Consider the following 20,720-nt stretch of genomic DNA (forward strand, 5'->3'; position numbering starts at 1 on the left):
CTTTTATGATTGTTTTCTTGGGGGTGAACCCAAAATCTTGTATGTATGATCAAAAATAAAGCTATGTCAAATGACACTCCATAACAAACAGTGTATGTGATATGTTATAATGAGAAGAAATCTGTACCATTAATGTTTTGGTGTCTAAAATTAGACAGCTGTTTTGGCTTGTTTTCTTCTCTGACAGGTAATTTGTATTTTATGCCCTTTTTAAATAAAGGAAGGTCTGTTCACTCTCAGTAATTCATGGGAAGGGCAGCATAGCAGTTGGCCCACTAACAGATAGAGCTCTCTTGCTGTGTCTTCCACATTGCTTATTATAGCAGTCAGAATCTTGGTATAAAAAGCATTTTTTTAAGACCGTGTTCTCTCAAACACCATCAGACTGTACACTCTTGGGGTTTTTTAATTGTTGTTTCTATATCCTAGTGAGAAAGGGTCTCAACAGAAATGTTCTTGTATTTGGTGATTTGAAATCACAGTAAGTATGAAAAGGAAAAATAGGTCACTGCTGCACAGAACCTTCATGCAGTTCAGTTGAGGCAATGCCATAAATCAAGTGCTTTTCACTTGAAGCAGCCTGGCTTTTCTAGTAATATGATGTGGAAGGACTATATGTGTCCATTTTCTAGTTTTCTGGGCTATCTTCAGGGAAAATAGTTATGTCTCAGGTCCTGCCCATCACCTTTTGTCAAATTCAGGAATAACTATACATTCTCTACAGCTTTTGTTATGTTCTGTGTTTTTGTTGATAGTGTATTATGCACGTAGAGGAGGTGTGAACTCTTGGAATATTTTATTATTTTTATTCGTTATGCAACTTTCTGTATGCTGGTGTTTAGTAGTGGAATAGTTCCACCGTGCAGTAAGACAGAAAGCAAGCTCTGCAGGCAGGAGCAAACAGTTGGCAGCTCAGGATGTGTACAACATAACAGAGTGGAGGAACAAGCTTTAGGCATTGTTTCTAAATAGTTTATTTCTTTTGTTTCTCTGTTTTCTTGATATTTTTTTTCATAGTGTATTAATTTATCTTTTTTTTTTCTTTTTTGCACAAAGATTTATGTGTACCAGCTATTTCTGTAGGTCATAGTTGGGAATGTAACATATCTTAACAAGGTATTTTTATAAATAATGGGGAAAAAATTATTTTGAAGGGAAGGAATGATGCCAAACTGCTGTATAGAAATTGAGCTACTTGTATGAATTAAATTGATCTTTCTTTGTTTTCCAGTTGCACTACAACTCTAAGACTTTAAAGACTGAATCGCCAAATACTTCTCGAGGATCCTCTTTGCCAAGAACCCTTTCCAAAGAGTCCAAGCTGTATGGTATGAAAGATACTGCCACCTCTCCTCCTTTATCTAGCACTATCCACAGCAAGACTAACACCTTACTTCCTCCCCAACCCCCACCCATCCCATCAGGTACTTATGGACAATAACCTTCTAAAACTGTCATGGATTTGTAGCTTTGCTTCATGTAATCTACTAGCTTTAGATCTGTCTGCACGTTACCTGAAGCACTGTATTTATCAAGTCTTAACTTTGGCTGCAGAAACCCAATGCCAGAAGGGTGTGAATGCATTTTTAGAAATCACTTGCCAAACCAGTTTCCCTAAGATTTCTGTTGCAGTCACCATATCCCAGTGATGGGCTGTCACTGCCTTCTCCCTGTGTCATTTAATGAAGTAATGCTTATTACTGGAAAGTGAAGTTTAAGTATCTGTATAAAAAGTGAATGCTGACTGCTTTATTCCTTGTAATCCAAGAAAAAAAAAATCATCAGATGAATCCTTGTTTCCATGCATTACACTATTCAAAGAATACTTTCAGCTTTTAAGTGCCTTCTGCTGCACAAGTAATAAGTAAATTATTGCTTTGTGGAACCTGGTTATTTCTTGTGGTACTTCAGCAGCCATTTTTACATATTTGAATTAATCAAAATACCAGACTAGTGTCCTCAGCTGTTGCAGGCCCTTAAATAGCCATGATTTGGAGTAACGTGAGTTAAAATACTTAAAGTTTTGGTTTATCTCCAATGCTTCCTGTTTTCAAGCAGGAGTCCATTGTTACGTCATGTCAGATCTAGAGGTATGTAGATTGCACCTCCAGCTTTTGAGACATTCACTCTTCTCTCCTTCTGTATTTGAATATCACTTCAAAAACAAAGCCAAATTTTTGTCAAAACTTGATGAGCGGACAAAATTAGTAACTGAAGAAAGTTGTGTGTGTTTGGGGTTTTTTGGTTGTGGTTTGTTTTGGGTTTGTTTTTTTTTTGCAAAACCAATGGAGATGCTGGGAGAGAACAGTGAGATGGGGACACCTTCCTCAATTATCCATGCTATTGAACCATTAGCTCTTACTCCTTTAAGTGTTCGTTCTCTTTATGATTACCGAACCTTGTGTAATCTTCATTTATACCACTTTTCTTCAGTTTTGTTCTGTATTTTCCTATCCCCTTTCTAATCTTTGCCTTTTAATTTTTACCACATTGTGCCCAGTTACTGGGTCTGTTTTTTCTGTCTGTAAGCTCTACATTTGGTGAGGGGCTTACGGAAATTGCACTGGTATGATGGTGTAAGTGTCTCCCAAAACTAAGGATTGCCATTACTGTGTCTCTTTATGCATTGTATTTTTAGAAATATTTATTAGTTCCGAATTGTTTCAAAACACAGGTATTGTTATTGATACTACTTTTTAAATACTAATTTCCCTCTGGAATGGAAAGCACCTTGTCTTATTGTCTTTGGTGTCCAGTAAGAGCAAGATAGGACAATCTGGTCAGAAGCACTAGACAGAATAGTTTGCATAGAATGAAAAGTGAGTGCTGGTGGGTTTTTTTGGCAAATGAAAGGATTTTTAAGCTCTGTTTTAGTTGTTTAGCTAAAGTTTACATTTTTCTTGAAGAATTAAAAATCAGTATCTTCATTTATCTCTGTTCTTTCTAATAGCTGTGTTTCATAGAGACAGTAATTGAGCTGGTATTAATCCCTTCTGTGCATATTTGTGTTTTGATGAGCATGGATCCAAGTGCTAGCCTCTTCCACAGGTTTGGAAGACAACAGTCTTTTTATTTAGTTTATACTTAGGCTAGCTCCAAGCTTTTAAAAACTCTGGTTTAGAATCTTTAGTTATTCTTTGCATAAACATAGCAGGACTGGTCGCTTACGGTTTTAATCTTTGATGTATTTTCTCAGTTTAAGCTGACATTCTTCTCAGGTTCATGTATTTGTTTTTCCTAATTCCACTTGCATTTCCAGGCACCTGTGGTTACTTTGCATTGTGTATTTGGAGAAGAATTGTGTGTGTATCTGATTTCAGTATGCTTTTTTTTAAAAAGCAAAATGGTGACAATGACATAAGAGTAATTGGACAAGAACACACGCAAGGGAATTACAAGCAAGAGTGACAGACCAACATTTGGTTTTGCACAGTTTCCTTAGTGAAAACTTACAGCTTAATTTTTTCTAACCGATCTGATTTACGCCTTTTCAGATGATGAGACAGAGAATGAGAGGAAACAGCTGTTAGTTATGAAGTATCTTCTAATGTCTATCAGCTACTGTTGAGTGGTATTACATTAGACAAATCTATCTTTTGAATGTTGCAGCCAAAGGGAAAGGAAGTGGTGGAGTGAAAACTGCTAAACTGTATGCATGGGTTGCGCTCCAGTCGTTGCCGGAGGAAATGGTGATTAGCCCATGCTTACTGGACTTCCTAGAGAAAGCTCTTGAAACCATTCCAATTACACCCATTGAAAGGAATTACACAGGTAAGTTGCATTTTGTATTCTAGTACTCTACGCTTTTTCTTGTTCTGTCTTCTAGTGGCATTGAGCTGCTCTTCCCTTTAAATTCACTTTCTAATGAGTTCTTGTACTTGTTAAAAGCTGTTAGTTCACAGGATGAAGACATGGGACAATTTGATATACAAGATCCCTTAGAAGAGTCTACAACGTCATTAGTATCGTCCTCGACATCAGCATATTCATCCTTCCCTGTAGATGTGGTGGTTTATGTACGAGTTCAGGTGAGCATTTTAACTCAACATTCAGTATAGGAAGTAATTTCAGTCACAGTCTTTGAGACAATCCGTGCTTCTAAGTGTGCTTTTTTAAAAATAAAAAAATATTTTCAAGTGACTTTTCTGAGATACTGATGTCTAGTGTGATGGTAAAGGAGTTTTGCAGCGGAAGTTCTGACGTAGTTTAGTCCTGTGGAGACCAAAGAAATGAACTGTTTTGAGAAGTCACAAAAGCTCTGAGGATTTTTAATCATTATTTCTGCCTTGTCTTTTTTGGATTTTTGTAAAAAATATCTTTCATAACAAGTATTTCTATCCATTGTTTATAGGTACCATTACAAACCAAAATTAATAATTAAAGCTCTTCTCAATTTATATGGAAAATGTAGGAATGTACAGTTATCATCTACAAGGCGTTATTCATACTGCTTAATATGTGATGTTTCTGGGCTTTTTATGCGTGTAAGAGAGATAAGTGCTACCACAGAGTGATTCAGAGTACTTGAGCTTGACCTGAATGTTGCTACTACATTTTTCCACTTTGCCTAAACAAATTTTTTTCCTTGATTGTGTTCCCAAATTGAACAATGTGTTCTAACTTGCTTTTTTTAATTTCTTTTTTTGTATGCCTGTGAAAATTAACCACTACAATCTGTAGCCTTTCTCAGCTTTTACTTGCAGGCTCATCTAGCTATGTATTGACTTGAGAGGAGAAAGAGAGGGGGATGTACACATCCTCTTCTGCGTCCAGGCTTCCTGTGTCTTAAGTTTTCCTAAAACTGGTCCAAATAATAGCTCTGGTGTTGGAGGGATTGCCTGAAATGAGTGTGTCTGTATCAACCTGTATACAGTTACGTTACTAATTCTAAAACCAGTGTGAAAAGACTTCAACTTGCTTAGATTTAAAAAATAAATACATAGCACTTTATATGTTAAATTTGGGATGTTTTTAGTATTTCATATTCGTTCATTGAATGCTTTATTTTCTTTCTGTCTTTCAGCCTTCTCAAATCAAGTTCAGTTGCTTACCAGTATCAAGAGTTGAATGTATGCTGAAGCTGCCTTCCCTGGATCTGGTCTTCTCTTCAAACCGAGGAGAACTGGAAACATTAGGCACAACGTACCCATCAGAAAATACGTCAGTTGCTGGCAGTACTTCACAGAGTGGCTCAAAGAATTCAGTTAGTAAATCTGGAGGACCAGGTAATACGTATATGAATGCTGACACTATATACAGCTTGTAGCATAAATAAAAAGGAATGTTCTGTTGTCTAAAATTACAGGAGAAGTTAAGCTTTTCCATGCCTTAAGGCTAGGCATTTACGTATTAGTGAGTTCAGTGGGATTTCTTCATGATGTATTAGCTTCCCGTAAAAGCTTGTGTAGGTAGAGTATATTGGAGTTTTTCTTGCATCGGTTAAGCAAGTTCAGGTATCTCTTGCAAAAGGCTAGCATCGATACGTAGACTATTTAAGCCACATTGCTGCTACAAGGGCATAATTTGATGTGCATTTGGTCTGTTTAATATTGCTGTTAACAGTCAGTGTTCTTTCACGTTTGAAATTTTTTTTGTACTGAAGCTAACTTTTGCCAAAAAAAATGTGACCTCAGGTTCGTCACCTGGACTCGGCAGCCCCCTTGGCAGAACGCGGCACAGCAGCAGCCAGTCAGACTTAACTACTTCAAGTAGCAGCTCCTCAGGCCTCAGCTTTACCGCCTGCATGTCTGACTTTTCCCTTTACGTGTTCCATCCGTATGGAGCTGGAAAACAGAAATCTGCCGTTACTGTTCTCACCCCTGGGTCAGGAGCCTTAGGTACAGAACAAGTTTTTGTTTGGTTTAATGAACATTGTTTAAGTTTGGCATGGCTTTCTGAGCTGAAGATTTGAAAAGGTCATGGAAGATTAAACTTTCTCCTTTCTGTTTCTAGGCAATGTGGATGAGGAGCCAACTTCGGTCACTGGCCGGAAGGATTCTTTAAGCATTAACCTTGAGTTTGTGAAAGTCAGCCTGTCACGAATAAGGCGTTCAGGAGGTTCTTCCTTTTTTGAGAGTCAGTCTGCAAGCAAAGCTACCAGCAAGATAGATACTACATTGATAAACATATCTGGTAAGTGCTTGTTTCCTTTTAATCCCATCTATTCAGGTAATTACAGAACTGCTGTTCCAGTGATTGTCTTTACTCTCAGCACTTCTGTAGATGTGTGAGAGCCATCTACTTGTACCACGTAGTAAAGGTTTTGCTCGGAGTACCTATTTGCAGATGCACTTTTTTAGCCTCCTGCTTCATGTAATGCAACTAAATGACTTGCTCAAACACATCTCTGACATCAGTCCCTGTGACTTAATGTGACTCTTGAATATTCTGAGATTGTGCTGGCTGTAACTAGGATGCAGTTAGCCTTCTTTGTAGCAGCCCGTACGGTGCCATGCTTTGCGTTTGGGGCTGAAATAGTGTTGGTAACACACAAGTGTGTTGGCTGTGGCTGAACAGGCCTTCTCTCTTTCCTGCTTTGCTCTGGGGTTGACACAGCTGGGACAGCCAACCCACATTGACCACAGGGATATTCCATAGCATGTGATGATGGTGTGCTCAGTAATAAAGCTCAGGGAAAGCAGGAGGAAGGAAGGATATTGGTGGTTATGGCATTTGTCTTCCAAAGCAGCTGTTAAGTGTGCTGAGGCCCTTCTTCCCAGCAAACAGCTAAACATCTGCCTGTCCGTGAGGAGCAGTGAACAATTTTATTTTTTTCTTCTTTTGCACGCACAGGTTAAGCTTTCCCTGTGAAACCATTGCTGCTTCAATGCACAAGCCTCCTTGCCTGCCTACTGTTTTCTCCCTCTCCCACAGGAGAGTGGAACGAGTGAGCAGCTCAGTGGGCATTTGGCTGTTAGCTGCAGCCAACCCACAACAGCGATAAAGCCTACATAGTTTCTGTTTAGTCAGCTTTAAGTTAGGTGTCATTTTAGTTGTATTGCAGATATTTCTGTCAGGTATTGTCAGAAGGAAGTGGTTTCAGGTCATTATTTAGTAGTGATCTTAGTATGTCAACTTTATTGTAAGTTCTTAGCATGCAAAACAAGGTAGTTATTTTCCACCTAATTGCACAATATATATTTTTCTTCAGATAAAGTGCTGTTCTGTACATTAGCTTTGTACCTGAGAAACTAGTCTTTGAAGAGTATTGTTTGTTCAGCAATATCTATGCCCTTTATTTTTTAGCCCTGTTTCTGGAGAGCTCCAGAAGTCTGTGTGACTGCAGTGCAGTGATACGAGACTACATAAATGGCAATGAGATGGAACATTTAATATCTGTTCTTGTTTATGTAATTTCTTTATGTGACAAAATTGGTAGCCTTGGTTAGCTTGTAAATACTTTTATATTAGTTATACTAGTAGTTCTTGTTCCCTCCCCCCCCCCAAAAAAAATAATAATCCTTCTTTCTAAAATATTTCATTTTTTCCTCACTGTCATGCATTGTTAGAGTTAAAATAGTGGGTTTGAAATCCTCGAATTACATCATTTCATTTTGGTGTACCACTGCAAATCTGTTTTACTGCTGATGATCAAGAGCAGTGATGGTAATCCAGCAATGTAATGGTAATCTCAGACCAATCAGTTGAAGGGACTACTAATAATTAAGAAAAATGTATACGATGAGGGTTGGCCTTTGGTCTGGGTTTCTTTTCAGCTTGTTTGGTGGAATTCTGCTGGGTTTTCTCCATCTGTTACGCTGCACTAACTTGCTTGCTAAAGTTAGAAAGCAGTCGCAGTATGCCCACGGTGCCTATATAGCACAGCTTCGGTAAGTCTCCATGTAGCAGGAGTGAGCAGCAAGGGGATGACCTTCAGCAGCCCCCCAGTGCCCTAGTGTGAATGCTCTTCTGTGTCACCCTTCCATCAGAACAGAAGGATGAACAAACTGTTTCTCCTTGCTGATTTGTCTCTTAATACATTTTGTAACAGATAAACCAGTATAATAATAAAACTTTTTGATACATTTGTTCCCAAAGTTGGTTAAGGTTTCAGCTGGACCTAGTTTGGTAAGCACTAAGCACCCATTTCATAGTCCTCTCTTCAGAAACAGGTATTTCACAGCTCTCTCTTGCTACCTGAATAGGACAAAATCTTTTACAGATACTCATCCTTTTTTTTCTTTTTTTTTTTTTTATACAAAAGCTAGAAATAGTCTAGTTTTGAAGCAATCTTCCCATAGAGAGGAAAAAAAAAATCAAAGTTGGTTATCTAGCACAATTAAGGGTGGTATTATAGAGGTGATATGCTGTGCATATTAAAAATTACAGCTGAATCTCCTTCACAAGCTGCCACCTTAGCATTCTTCATTATCTTTTTTCTTTTTTCTTTTATTTTTTTTTATAATGGGTCTGACATTTGCTGTGTGTTATTATCTTAAACACACAGGAATGCAGTCAGAATTAACTCAGTGATGCAGTTCTGCAGTCTGTGTTCATTTACTACCTGTCAAATTCACCACCTTGCCACCTCACCAGCTGCTGCCTGTGAAGCTACAGTGAGAGCTGGACTCCTCAATACTCAAGGAACCTTGAAGTAGAAGTGGAGTTTAAAGATTTCTTATTTATTTGTTTTTCCTCACTGCACATAGGATCCTGAATTACTGGGCAAACAGCAGAATGGTTGCCATTAAAGACCTCAGGTGAGGTGTCTGAGGCACATACAACACAAGTAGGACCCAACATCAGTTGTATTCTTAGGTTCCATCTTGCCTTTATGAAATGTGGTTATATCTAATACTGGATGTGGAGAAAAGGCAACACCTCAGTGAAACTGTTTTTTCATTTCAGTAGAGACTATACTGCTAGGTAAAGAAGTATTTGACTATATTGTACACCTATTAAATGTGGTTACCAAAACCTGTTAACTGCTGAGAGTTTACAGTATGTGTTTTTTCTTTTTCAGCGGTCTGTGATATTGGATCTGCTTCTTTTAAATACGACATGCGCCGCCTCAGTGAGATTCTAGCCTTCCCAAGGGCTTGGTACAGGAGAAGCATTGCTAGACGGCTTTTCCTAGGTGATCAAACAATAAATCTTCCAGGTAAGACACTGCTTCTTATTGTGTTAAACCTTTTTGTACAAGGGGTTATAGTAGGAATTGTATAAACATTTATTACCTGGGTATTATTACATATGTGACTAGATATAAATGTATTATAATTTATTCCATATGCAGTCACTCTCAAAAGTTTAATAGAAAATCCTAGAAAGAAGAAATGGAAAATTTCTAAAATAGGTCATGGAATTATTTAAAGAGCTTATATTAATGAAGACAGAGGAAAACCTTTAGTCAGAATAAACAAAATATATTTTGACACTGTCCAAATACTTCTTAGTGTATGAGGATCTTGTTAAACAAAAATTAAGTAGTTTTTCTGCCTTTCATGTTGCTGCTTTTTTTCTAGTAGCATCGGGTCCTGGAACGCCAGATTCAATTGAAGGAGTAAGCCAGCATCTTTCTCCGGAATCGTCACGGAAAGCATACTGTCGGACATGGGAGCAGCCCTGCCAGTCTGCTTCATTCACGCATATGGCACAGTCACCTAATGTTTTTAGTGAACATACTGCAAGCAGCAGTATGTCACCTGGGACAGCATCTCATAGCTTAAAGTCTCCTGCTGTTACAAGATCCAGGAGTGTGTCTGACTCTTCAGTGCCTCAGAGAGGTTAGTAGACAATGTGATCTTTAGTTTTTTAAAGTATTTCCAGCAGTCGTGTGAAAGAAGTGTGTCATTGCTGCTTTGCAGAAAGCAACCATAATATATTATTTTCCACTGTGCCTGGGAGTGCAGAGTCAATGGCTTAGAGAAAGGAAAATGTCTGAAACGGATGAATCAAAGTGTAGTTTGTTAGCATACTTTCTATAAAACTGCAGTTTCTTTTACTAGAGCAGGAGTAGTTTAGTTGGGATTAGGTGGGTTCTCCAGCTTAATTTGATTACATAATCATCTTCTTGGCCATGAGTTCTCATCCAAGAAGTTACCATGCTGTTAGCAGAGGGCTGGTATCACAGCTCACAGGTGACGTCAGTTATTTCATTTCATCTGAGACTTCAGGCTCACACTAAGAGGCCTAAATAAGAGGCCATATAAGAAATAAAGTAACTTTTCATTTCTTTCACTACACATGTTGCTGTATTGTCTCATAGCAGTGTAGCTGCTCACAGGGCATTAGATATGGATAGGAGATGTAGAAGTATGGTGCTTTTTTTAGTCTAGGAAAAATGTCTGTGAGAAAAGAGAAGGCAGGTGTTTGGTCTGTTTAAAATGCAAGCAAGATGTTATGTATGAATAGTTTTTCAGAGAAGACACAGTTGGAGAAGGATTTATGACTGATAGACTGGCTTGTTGATAGGAAATGCAGTTTTACACAGGATTTAAGAGTATTGCCATGATTTTTTTAAAAAGAGCAAGGAATATGCTAATACTTGAAATTCTGACTTTGCACTTGTGCAATTAACTGCCACCTGAATATTCAAATACTAATTCATTTTCTGAATGAACTGGTATTTTCAGACAGCTAAATGATTTAAAATATGCTCTTGCATGACTGACTGCAAATTAAAAATTGTTTCTCTTAAAGACATTAGTAAAAATAAAAGTGTAAAATGAGTCAATTTCTGTGACAACTGAAGCAACACATATTACAAATCCTCTAGTTCTCACTTATCCTCACTCATAGTTTTGTGGCACTTCTTAAATACAGTGTTAGCCTGTGCTTTTATAATATGTACAACAAATATATTCTGCCAGTTTTTCCTAGCATGTGGAATAATTTAAATTTCTCTCTACTGCTTTCTTTAGATACTCTCTCAAAAACATCAACTCCATTCAATAAGTCAAATAAAGCTGGAAGCCAGCAAGGAACACCATGGGAAACACTGGTTGTATTTGCTATGAACCTAAAACAATTAAATGTTCAAATGAATATGAGCAATGTAATGGGCAATACAACGTAAGTATAAAAGAGAACAAGCATCTTTAAACAGACAGTGTTGTTTTGGGGGCAAAAAAACCCGATCTTCCCCATAGACTGTAAACAGCCTGTTGTTTCTAGCTCTTAAGATCCAAACTACTTCAGTTTTGAGCTGTGAAGCCCCTCATGAATGCTGATGGATGCTTAATCCTGAAGTCACATATGCCTAAACCATGATATTTGCCGCTGTCCAGTATTTTCAGTTTCTCTTTGGACAGCCTGGAAAATTGTTGTCTATTTTCACCTCTGTTCTAGGTGGACCACCAGTGGTTTGAAAAGCCAGGGTCGTCTGTCTGTGGGTAGTAGCAGAGATCGGGAAATTAGCATGTCTGTTGGCTTGGGCAGATCACAGTTGGACTCCAGAGGGGGAGTTGTTGGAGGTACCATAGATGTTAATACCCTGGAGATGGTGGGTAAGTTGGAAAGCTGCTTGGTATTAGTATATGCTTCAGACAACAAATGTGAAAAACTGAAGAATATATACAGTACCTCACTTTGTGAACATGCTACCGTATAAAACCTTTGGATTCTTACTCATGCAGTCTGACTAGGAAGCACACTTTGAAGGGATAGCTGATTCAGTCCTAAGATCGCTACAGAATTACACTACCTATTTATGCCACCCTCCAGCCCCTCTCAGCTGTCTGGACGGATGGCAACTGAAAGATTTGATAGCATTTCAGCTTCTCCTAGAATTTCACAAGTGCTTATGGTCTGGGACATGCAAAACAGGCTTTGGAAAGAGGCTGGGTGTTCTGGCGCTACACCAGAGTCATCACCTCCCCATGCATCTGGAAAAAACCTAGTGCTTTCTCAGCCCCTCTGTGTCATGTGGATGGCATAAGGCTGATACCAATGGAAAAACTGATTTTCTTTAACGTTATATTTCTGTTTTGCTTTGGTTCTATTTCAGCTCATATTTCTGAACACCCGAACCAACAGCCCAGCCATAAAATTCAAATTACCATGGGTTCTACTGAAGCACGTGTTGACTATATGGGGTCCAGTATCCTAATGGGAATCTTCAGTAATGCTGATCTTAAACTACAGGATGAATGGAAAATTAACCTGTATAATGCTTTGGACTCGAGCATGTCTGATAAAAGGTAATACTGCTTCCTGTGTTTAAAATGCATCACGTTTGTTGATAAGGTCAAATCCTGCCTATACGTCTTCTGCCCAGTATTGCTAACCAAAAATGTAAGCATCTGCTAAAAAGCAAAGGTTCATTGTTTTGTGGTTTGTTTTTTGATTATTTTTTTTTCTCAGTAGGAAATAAATTAACTGTTAACATTCCTGCTGTTTTTAATATCTAGCGAGATATTTGTCCATGGGGACTTGAAATGGGATATCTTCCAAGTGATGATTTCAAGATCGACTACACCAGACCTAATAAAAATAGGAATGAAACTCCAGGAGTTCTTTACTCAGCAGTTTGATACAAGCAAGCGAGCTTTGTCCACCTGGGGACCTGTTCCGTATCTGCCTCCCAAGACAATGGCCAACAACTTAGAGAGAAGCTCACATGAGCAATGTAAGTGGTACAAAAATGAATGTACTTCCCAAGTAAGGTGTTTTAATTGCAAAAATCCATATGAGCAACTTTATATGTGCAATTATATCTATTTGGCTTGAAATAGTTTCTTCAGTACATTTTTTCCTGTCAATTTGGGCTGGCAATAACCTTTCAATGAAGGACGTTAATAACTCGAGTACCCCGCTAGACCTGGAGTACAATAACAACTAACTTATGTTATTTTGGGAGGTTAGTTAAAAATATGTATTTTAAAATAGAAAAATATTTTTTTCAGTTTTCATACTATTTCAATAGAGTTGAAATACTTTTCAAAGTCTATTTTGAAGTCTTTCTGAAAAATTTTACTTTGAGTGGCAGTGGAAGTGTGACGTTCTTCTTACTTTCTGTTGGTTATGAGCTGAAACCATTATTAGTCTGAAGACAGTGAGTGAAGTCATTGATTTCCAAGTACGCTTGTTCAGGAACTCTTAAGCTACAACCACCTTAGATCACAAAGATGGAACAGTCAGTGAAATAGATTAGAAAATATTGCTCATAATTCCATGGTTCTAATAAAAATATAAATATGGCAGCAGCCTTTTCTGTATTTTTCTCTTTCCTAAAGTTTGTTCTTGCTATTGCATGTTCACTTTCTAGTGTTGGATGCAGCCCATCATCGCCATTGGCCAGGAGTTCTGAAAGTGGTGTCTGGGTGCCATATATCCTTATTTCAGATGCCATTGCCAGAAGATGGAATGCAATTTGGAGGATCCATGAGCCTGCATGGAAACCATATGACACTGGCTTGTTTTCATGGACCTAATTTCCGCTCCAAATCATGGGCCTTATTTCACCTTGAAGAACCCAATATTGCATTTTGGACAGAAGCCCAGAAAGTTTGGGAAGATGGTAATTTAAACCATTTCCTATCTTTTCTAAATTCCTTTAAATGCATTTTAAGAAAGTATTGATAGGTGAGAAGAAATCAAAGGAAAGCTTATCTTCTTTTAAGTTGCAATTCAAGATTTTTTTTCCCCAAAATTTACTTCTTACCTAAAATAATAACTTGTTCCCTCTCCATCTTTAGCAGTTTGATTTATCTGTGGAATAATGCAAAGTACATTTTCAAATATACTAGATATATCCCTGATAACGTGCCTACAAAGTGGATTGTTGGCCTTGTTGATTCCATGTCTGTGTTTATGTACTCCTTGTGTTTCTGTATGATGAATTTTGATTGTCTTATTGCTTATATTTGTCTTCATATTGTGAAGTTTCTACTGCCTGTAGCTAATGAGGATTTAATTTTTCTGTTGTTTGCAAGCTTCATACCAGTTTTTACTGCCACTGCCGTACTGGTTATTCATGTTATATACCTGTGCAAGGAGAGGAAAAATCCTGCCACCCTTACCAAGCTGCTTTTCCTTTTTTTTTTTTTCTCTCTTTTTTTTTTTTCTCTCTTTTTTTTTTCCCCTCTGTCTTACCCTATGCTGCCCACATCTTCAATGCAGGTACTAGTGAACACTCCACATATATTGTGCAAACCCTGGACTTCCATTTGGGCCATAACACTATGGTCACCAAACCGTGTGGAGCCCTCGAAAGCCCTATGGCGACAATCACAAAGATCACGAGGCGCCGCCATGAAAACCCCCCACATGGTGTTGCCAGCGTGAAAGAATGGTTCAATTATGTTACAGCCACAAGGAATGAAGGTTAGATTATTAATGTTCATTAAGTTTTGGGATCTGTCTGCTTGCCAGGCAGTGCAGATGGTGCTGTTCAACAGCTGCTAAATTTCAAGCAGGCTACAGGGAGAAGGGAATTTGAAATGATGTAAGCTGTTTCTTCTTGGGAACCTTATGGTGAACTGTGGAATGAAGCATAGCAATATGCTGAACAGCTGGAGGTGTTACTGAGCCAAGTCCTTTTTCAAACTGTGCAGTAAAGCCAGAATGTTTTGTTAATGTACAGCATGTTTATGTATCTGGCCTTGCAGTAGTTCCAGTCTTTTCCTCCTTTAATATGGACTTTAAGCTTCCAAAAAACTAGCAAAGATTCTTAGAAGTGCTTGGATGTTGTGGTTCTGACACTTCTTTCCTTCTTGTTATGAGATGCATTTTGTGAAAATTTGTCACCCTCAGTGCTGACAAGAACCATTTTTTAATAAAGACTACTGAATTCAGCAATTTCCTGTTGTCCATGTAGAGCTAAACCTGCTTCGAAATGTTGATGCTAACAACCCAGAGAGCAGCACAACAGTGAAAAGCTCAAGCTTGCTAAGTGGCTTCAGAGGTGGCTCCAGTTACAACCATGAAACTGAAACCATCTTTGCATTGCCAAGGATGCAGCTGGATTTTAAATCCATTCACGTTCAAGAGCCTCAGGAGCCTTCGTTACAAGGTGCAGTAAACAGTTTGTTTTTTCTTGGTCCGAAGCTATTTGTCATAAATGAGGAGTTAAATACAAAGCTACTGTGCTAAAAGAAGAGGATTTAATCTGAGAATTACTGCAGATCTGCAAGAAAGGGTATCATTTCGTAAAAATACGTGGAGGGAGTTCTGCTGAGAAAGTAAAGATCTAGTCCAGAGACTGGTCACTATAGAAAAAAACTTCCTAAGATAAATAATATGAACATTTCAGCATGGTTGGCTGTTTTTAGAGGGTTGTTTTTCTTATTAAAATATTTTAAAAGAGGGCCATTCTGAAAAACAGAACACGAGATGGGTACCTACATTTTATGCTCTTTTCAAAATGTTATCTTCAGATGCAGTTGGAACTAGTGGGAAATAAGAATTCTGAAGGTATAAGACATAAATGTAGGTGGTTATTTTGGCTCAGCTGTGGTTTTACTCCATACCTGATCCTGCATAATTCTGCTGGATAAGTCAACCTCTTGGGTTTTGGTTGTTTTTTAATAGCCAAACTAGCAAAATCTGCTATTAGGTTTTCTTATTGTCTAAAATCATGCACTGACAGTGTAGCACAAGCACTAGATAACTGCTCTAGTTTGAGTTTCCATGTTGAGCATGATCAGGGTTGGTACACGGTAGTATTTCTTTATTTTCAATATCTTTTACAAAATACCAGATGTTACTTTGATGGGAAAACTGTTTAAAAAGTGCTGAGGCTGCTAAACACAGCTCTTAATTGTGGTCCTTCCTCTCTGAGTCTCTGGTTCAGTAAGAGCAGTATCATTTTCAAATTTGTTGTGTTCACGTTCTGTGTACTTTTATGTATACCATCTGTACTTAGAAGCGTATTAATACTGCTTTTATCTGACTGTAGATACAAGTGTTAAACCAAAGGTGGAGTGCAGTGTAGTAACTGAATTTACAGACCACATTTGTGTGACTATGGATGCTGAACTGATTATGTTTCTGCATGACTTGGTATCTGCTTATCTAAAAGAAAAAGAAAAAGGTAAGTTGTTTCCTTTACCACAAAAGGTAACACTTGTGTGACAATCTGCAGTTGTCAGACTATTCAGTAGGAAATAAATCATACTTTTTATGAAGAGCTGACTTGTTAAAAATTGATTTAATTTTTAAAAAGTTAAGCCTAACTTTGCTGCCATTGAAATAATCAGAAATATTATTAATTATTCTTGAAATCTGAACTTCATGCTATGAAATGATAGTTAGCTCTTTCAATCACTGATAAGTGAAATTTAACCATACAATAACAAAAAGGTTTTTCTGGGTTATTTTGGACTGAAAGCCAAGAGGTAGTTTGGCACTTCTCAAAATGCGTAACAATGTTCAGAAAATACTTGAGCTGATTTTAAGTCAGCTCCTGTAGGAATGGAAGCATAGTGGTTGCAGGCAAACTTAAAAGCTTTGTAGTATCACTACACTGACGTGCCACCACTGTGTAGGGAGCTGTACTCAGCGAGGCACGCTTTGCTACACTGCGTGGGCACAGTAGGTTGTTCAAAACCCATTCAGTCAGCTCAGCTCCATTGCAGCACTTACATGGAGTGTGCTGCAGAGAACAGACATACTCCTGCATTTCTGTTCCTTACCCACTATTGATGAGCTTGTGCTGGTTACTACAAGTCATAATCATGCTCCTGTTTTGACACCTGGTGTTTAGTTTAACTTTCCTTTTGTAAGATGTTATGTGCAGATGCAAACTGCTTTAGGAAGCTACATTACTTGTATTGCAGTCCTTTCATCAGTGGTGTTTCTTTTGAGACATGCATTTTTCAGACTTCAGAATGCTTTACCTTTTCCACGTGAATATGTTCAGTTGCAGCATTGAAATTTGGTGCATGCATTCTTAAGCAATGTGTGGTCTTTGCGAAGAAAAGCAAATTGAAGACAAGTGAGTTTGATGTATTTGTGAAGTGCACCAAACAGAGATTTTTTTGCAGGCTTAAGATGAATAAACAATAAGAGCTGGGTTCAGGTTGTCCTCTTGATGCCTCAGGACAAAGATTTAACTTAACTATTCCCCCGCCGTCCTCCTTCTCAGAGACTACACTCTGTCAGTCCATAAAAATACTCTATACCAGGAGTGTGTCCGTACTTCGTTTATGGAATGTAATATATATGCTTTGTTGAATTGAATTTGGAAGAAAGCCCCTGTATCTGGATGCCTTGGGCTGGCAGAGAGAAGGAAGAATCCCACATTCCAGTATTATCCAGTGTCTATTACAGTTTTCATAAGATATTTTTTACTAGCACTTTATTCAAATCAAAGCTGTTTGCCAGAAATTCTGTAAAACCAAACCACAAGGTGGTGTGTTTTTTTTTTTTTTAATTTGTGCTTTTCTTTTATTTAAATGATGTGCAAAGAGAATTCAAGTGAGATGCTTGTAACTGACTTGGGGTGGGGTTTTCCCTCTTTCTGTTTTGTAGCAATTTTTCCTCCTCGCATTTTGGCTGCTCGTCCAGGACAGAAAAACTCCGTTGGTGTTCTAGACGACAGCTCCGCTGACAAAGAGGCGGAGGAAAGCATTACTTACACTACAGTCGACTGGAGAGAATTTATGTGCAATACTTGGCATTTGGAACCCACACTCAGGTAACAAGCAGGCTTACCTGCACTCTCTTGTCTGTGCATCTTACCTGTGGGTACTGTCCTGCAAATGACATGTGTTTCCAAGTTGATGCTGTTCAGCTCCTAAAAGGATTGATCATGTGGACATGGATATTGTAGATCTAACAATAAAAATGGACTAAATGGATTAATACATGGTGAACTCTGCTCTGAACAGATGACTAAGATTTTGTGGGACCATGTTAGGCTACTTTAAAACGTTTGAAGTAATCTTTAAAGTTATCCAGATAGCTTTAAAGTTATCTTGAGTTAGGCCAATGGAGCTTTTAGGATGTAAAACTGTTCCTAGGTAAGAATAGGAGGAAAGCAATCTACTTACTGTACTGCAGACTTCCCATGAGATGCTGGCAAGAAAAAAATCTGTTAGTCCATTAATTGACACGTGGCTGAGTTTCCTTTCCTGCCTAAGGGATAATCAGGTCAACCTCAAATGAAATCTGCTGTACAAGTGACAACCTTACACTAGTATTCTCTTGCTATTAAAGGACACAGGTCTGTGGGAGAACAAGGAGTAAGAAACCAAACCCAGTAAAGGTTCCCTACTAAACTAACAACTCAAAATCTGGGAGTTGATGTTCTGGGCGTACTGTCATTACACTGCTCACACCATCTCCCAGCTGTTTTTATAGAGGAGAAATGAAAGCCTCATGGGAAAAACAGAATAACTACATGGATGTGTTTAATTAAGAAGCAATAATTAAACTCATTACTCGCATCTATACTCCAGCTGCTGCTCTCTCCCTCTTGATGAAATGCTTGCAGCTAAAAAGGCTGCATAGTCTTGCAGACTTAGCAATGAGTGTCATTTTGATGAGTCATACTTGATGTTATTTTTCTATATCTCTGCCTTAGTGAAATTTACAGTTTTTAGCATCATCTCTGATTACGCTTTGGAGTCAGCTTGGCCCAAACTTTGTGCACAGATGTGTTACGGATTTGTCTTTGGCTGTTAGCACTGCTATGAAAGATACCGGCTACAGGACATGACAAGTGTTGGATAACACAATTATTTATTGCATCAGTTAATTTCTAGATTAGAAATTACAGAGATTAAAGATCCTGTTGGAGGTTCTTCAAAATTAGGATACAGTAAAATTAAGCTCATTAAGGACCACAGATTACCGTGTTTCACTCTGTGCTACGGCAGTCCATTCACTTTCTGCCGTGTATTTTTTCATCTTGCAGATTTTCATTTTCAGCATTCCAGTTCTTTAAGACTTCTTTAAGCAGTCACCTTAAAATAAAAAAAGTATCATGTACTACTTGCTATATGGCAGTTTCAACTGACCACAAAAGAACAGCGTGTACAGCAGCAACTTGCTGCTCTCAATATACACTTTTAATCGCTGAAAATGACTTTTCTCTGTGTTGGGGTTGGTTTGGTTTTTTCACCTCTGCTGACACTGCTGGAGGACCTCAGTGTTCATTCACGTATTGAAACAACAAATCAATGCAGGCCAAAGAAATCCTGACAGTGGGCATTTTGTGTTAGCAGTAAGCATGCATGGGTTCAAACATCGTCTGGAGGCAGCCTGGTCCTGGTTTTTTGCCTCCTTGAGCATCCTCTTCCTTTGAAAGGTCATTCCATTGGTCATCTTCAGCTTACCTGTGTACATTAAGTTTGAAGCCATGCCCGTTGGATGCAAGTGCGTCAGGGGTAACAATGGTAAAAATAGATGTTTGTTTGCACAAGTGCCAGGGGCTATATTTATATATTTGAGATTGTCCCCTGTTTATTGTTTTCTAGATTAATATCATGGACTGGGAGAAAAATTGATCCTGTTGGCGTTGACTACATCCTCCAGAAGCTGGGCTTTCACCATGCGAGGACTACTATTCCCAAGTGGCTGCAGCGCGGTGTCATGGATCCTTTGGACAAAGTGTTGTCAGTCCTTATAAAGAAACTCGGTACTGCACTACAGGATGAAAAGGAAAAGAAAGGAAAAGACAAGGAAGAATACTAAGAAGATAATGTGACAACTGTAATTCCGTTTGATTTTATCAAAGTGTTTTATGATATTTTAAGAATTTAAATATGGTTTAAAGAGAAACCTAACAGCTTTTTTGCTACTCTATTTAAAACTTACATTGTGAGTAACTGTTTACCGTGGTACATGATACCATTCTGTATTTGAAGTTTTTGCATGATGATGACCAATGTACATTCTGTGAAGGAATAGCTGGAACACTGTAAATCTGCTCCTCGGCATCCACCGTTTTCTTACGTGCAATATGATTCCTGCATCTTTAAAATACTTGCAGATTAACTGTGAATTTTCATAAACTTTATTTGCCATAACACAAACCCCTCGTTGATGTGACTGGTAATTGATTTGTCAATGTAGACTTGTGTAAATTGTATACATATATATATATATAACTTATGAAACTGTGATTGCCTTAGTGCTAAAAAAAAATCATTACGTTTATTACACTTGTAATAAAATTTAACTATTGTACAGGGCCCCTTTTTTTGGGGGGTGGGGTGGGGGGTGGTCGTGGTATTTGTTTGTTTAATCAAGGAACTGCTTTTGGCATAACTTGGCATGGCAGGGACGGGCGGGCGGCAAGGACCGCCTCTTCCCGCCCTCCGCGGCTGAAGCGAGGCGCGCGCCTGCCTTTTCCCGCCCTCCAGCGCCCGCTGCTGCTGGAGAGCTGGGCGGGACCGGCCGCGGTAATTGCCTCGGTCCCTCGAGGGCTAGCCGTCCCGCCGCCCTTTTTAATTCCAGCCGCTTGGCGGCCGGGCGCCGTGAGTTGTGAGGGAAGGCTGCTGCCGAGCCGGGGTCGCGGAGGGCGAAAGGGAAGAGCTGCCAGAAGCGAAGCGCAGTGTGCGGCGCGGCTCCCGCGTCCTGTCACTCCACCGCCCGGCCTCCTGAGGCGGCCCAGGCATGAGCAGCGGCGGCGGGCGGCCGCCGAGCCCTGGCGCCCCCGGCCCTGGCCCGGCGCCGGGGGGCACCCGGCCCGCCGCGGCCCCCAGGCAGCCGCCGCTGAGGGAGCCCGCCCGGCCCGCCGCGGCCCCCAGGCAGCCGCCGCTGAGGGAGCCCGCCCGGCCCGCCGCGGCCCCCAGGCAGCCGCCGCTGAGGGAGCCCGCCCGGCCCGCCGCGGC

At 39.3% G+C, this 20,720-nt stretch overlaps 1 protein-coding gene across 12 annotated transcripts in view; it reads left to right on the forward strand.

Annotated features, from left to right (window-relative positions):
• Positions 1–20,073, forward strand: part of KIAA1109 (KIAA1109 ortholog) — a 125,039-nt gene extending 104,966 nt beyond the window's left edge. For 9 of the 12 annotated variants that reach the window (XM_037394718.1, XM_037394793.1, XM_037394755.1 and 6 more), the window contains 18 exons: positions 1,232–1,424; positions 3,610–3,771; positions 3,889–4,028; positions 5,024–5,225; positions 5,634–5,837; positions 5,953–6,132; positions 8,963–9,100; positions 9,465–9,725; positions 10,863–11,013; positions 11,290–11,447; positions 11,948–12,140; positions 12,351–12,568; positions 13,208–13,459; positions 14,062–14,265; positions 14,759–14,953; positions 15,839–15,973; positions 17,413–17,578; positions 19,362–20,073. In XM_037394718.1, the coding sequence (XP_037250615.1) occupies positions 1,232–1,424; positions 3,610–3,771; positions 3,889–4,028; positions 5,024–5,225; positions 5,634–5,837; positions 5,953–6,132; positions 8,963–9,100; positions 9,465–9,725; positions 10,863–11,013; positions 11,290–11,447; positions 11,948–12,140; positions 12,351–12,568; positions 13,208–13,459; positions 14,062–14,265; positions 14,759–14,953; positions 15,839–15,973; positions 17,413–17,578; positions 19,362–19,578 (3,369 nt within the window). In that variant the 3' untranslated portion in view covers positions 19,579–20,073. The remainder of the gene's footprint in view (positions 1–1,231; positions 1,425–3,609; positions 3,772–3,888; positions 4,029–5,023; positions 5,226–5,633; positions 5,838–5,952; positions 6,133–8,962; positions 9,101–9,464; positions 9,726–10,862; positions 11,014–11,289; positions 11,448–11,947; positions 12,141–12,350; positions 12,569–13,207; positions 13,460–14,061; positions 14,266–14,758; positions 14,954–15,838; positions 15,974–17,412; positions 17,579–19,361) is intronic. The other 3 variants (XM_037394726.1, XM_037394821.1, XM_037394783.1) reach the window with 2 other exon arrangements.
• Positions 20,074–20,720: the final 647 nt, after the last annotated feature.

Source organism: Falco rusticolus, chromosome 1 (assembly GCF_015220075.1).
Source record: "Falco rusticolus isolate bFalRus1 chromosome 1, bFalRus1.pri, whole genome shotgun sequence".
Lineage (NCBI taxonomy): Eukaryota > Metazoa > Chordata > Aves > Falconiformes > Falconidae > Falco > Falco rusticolus.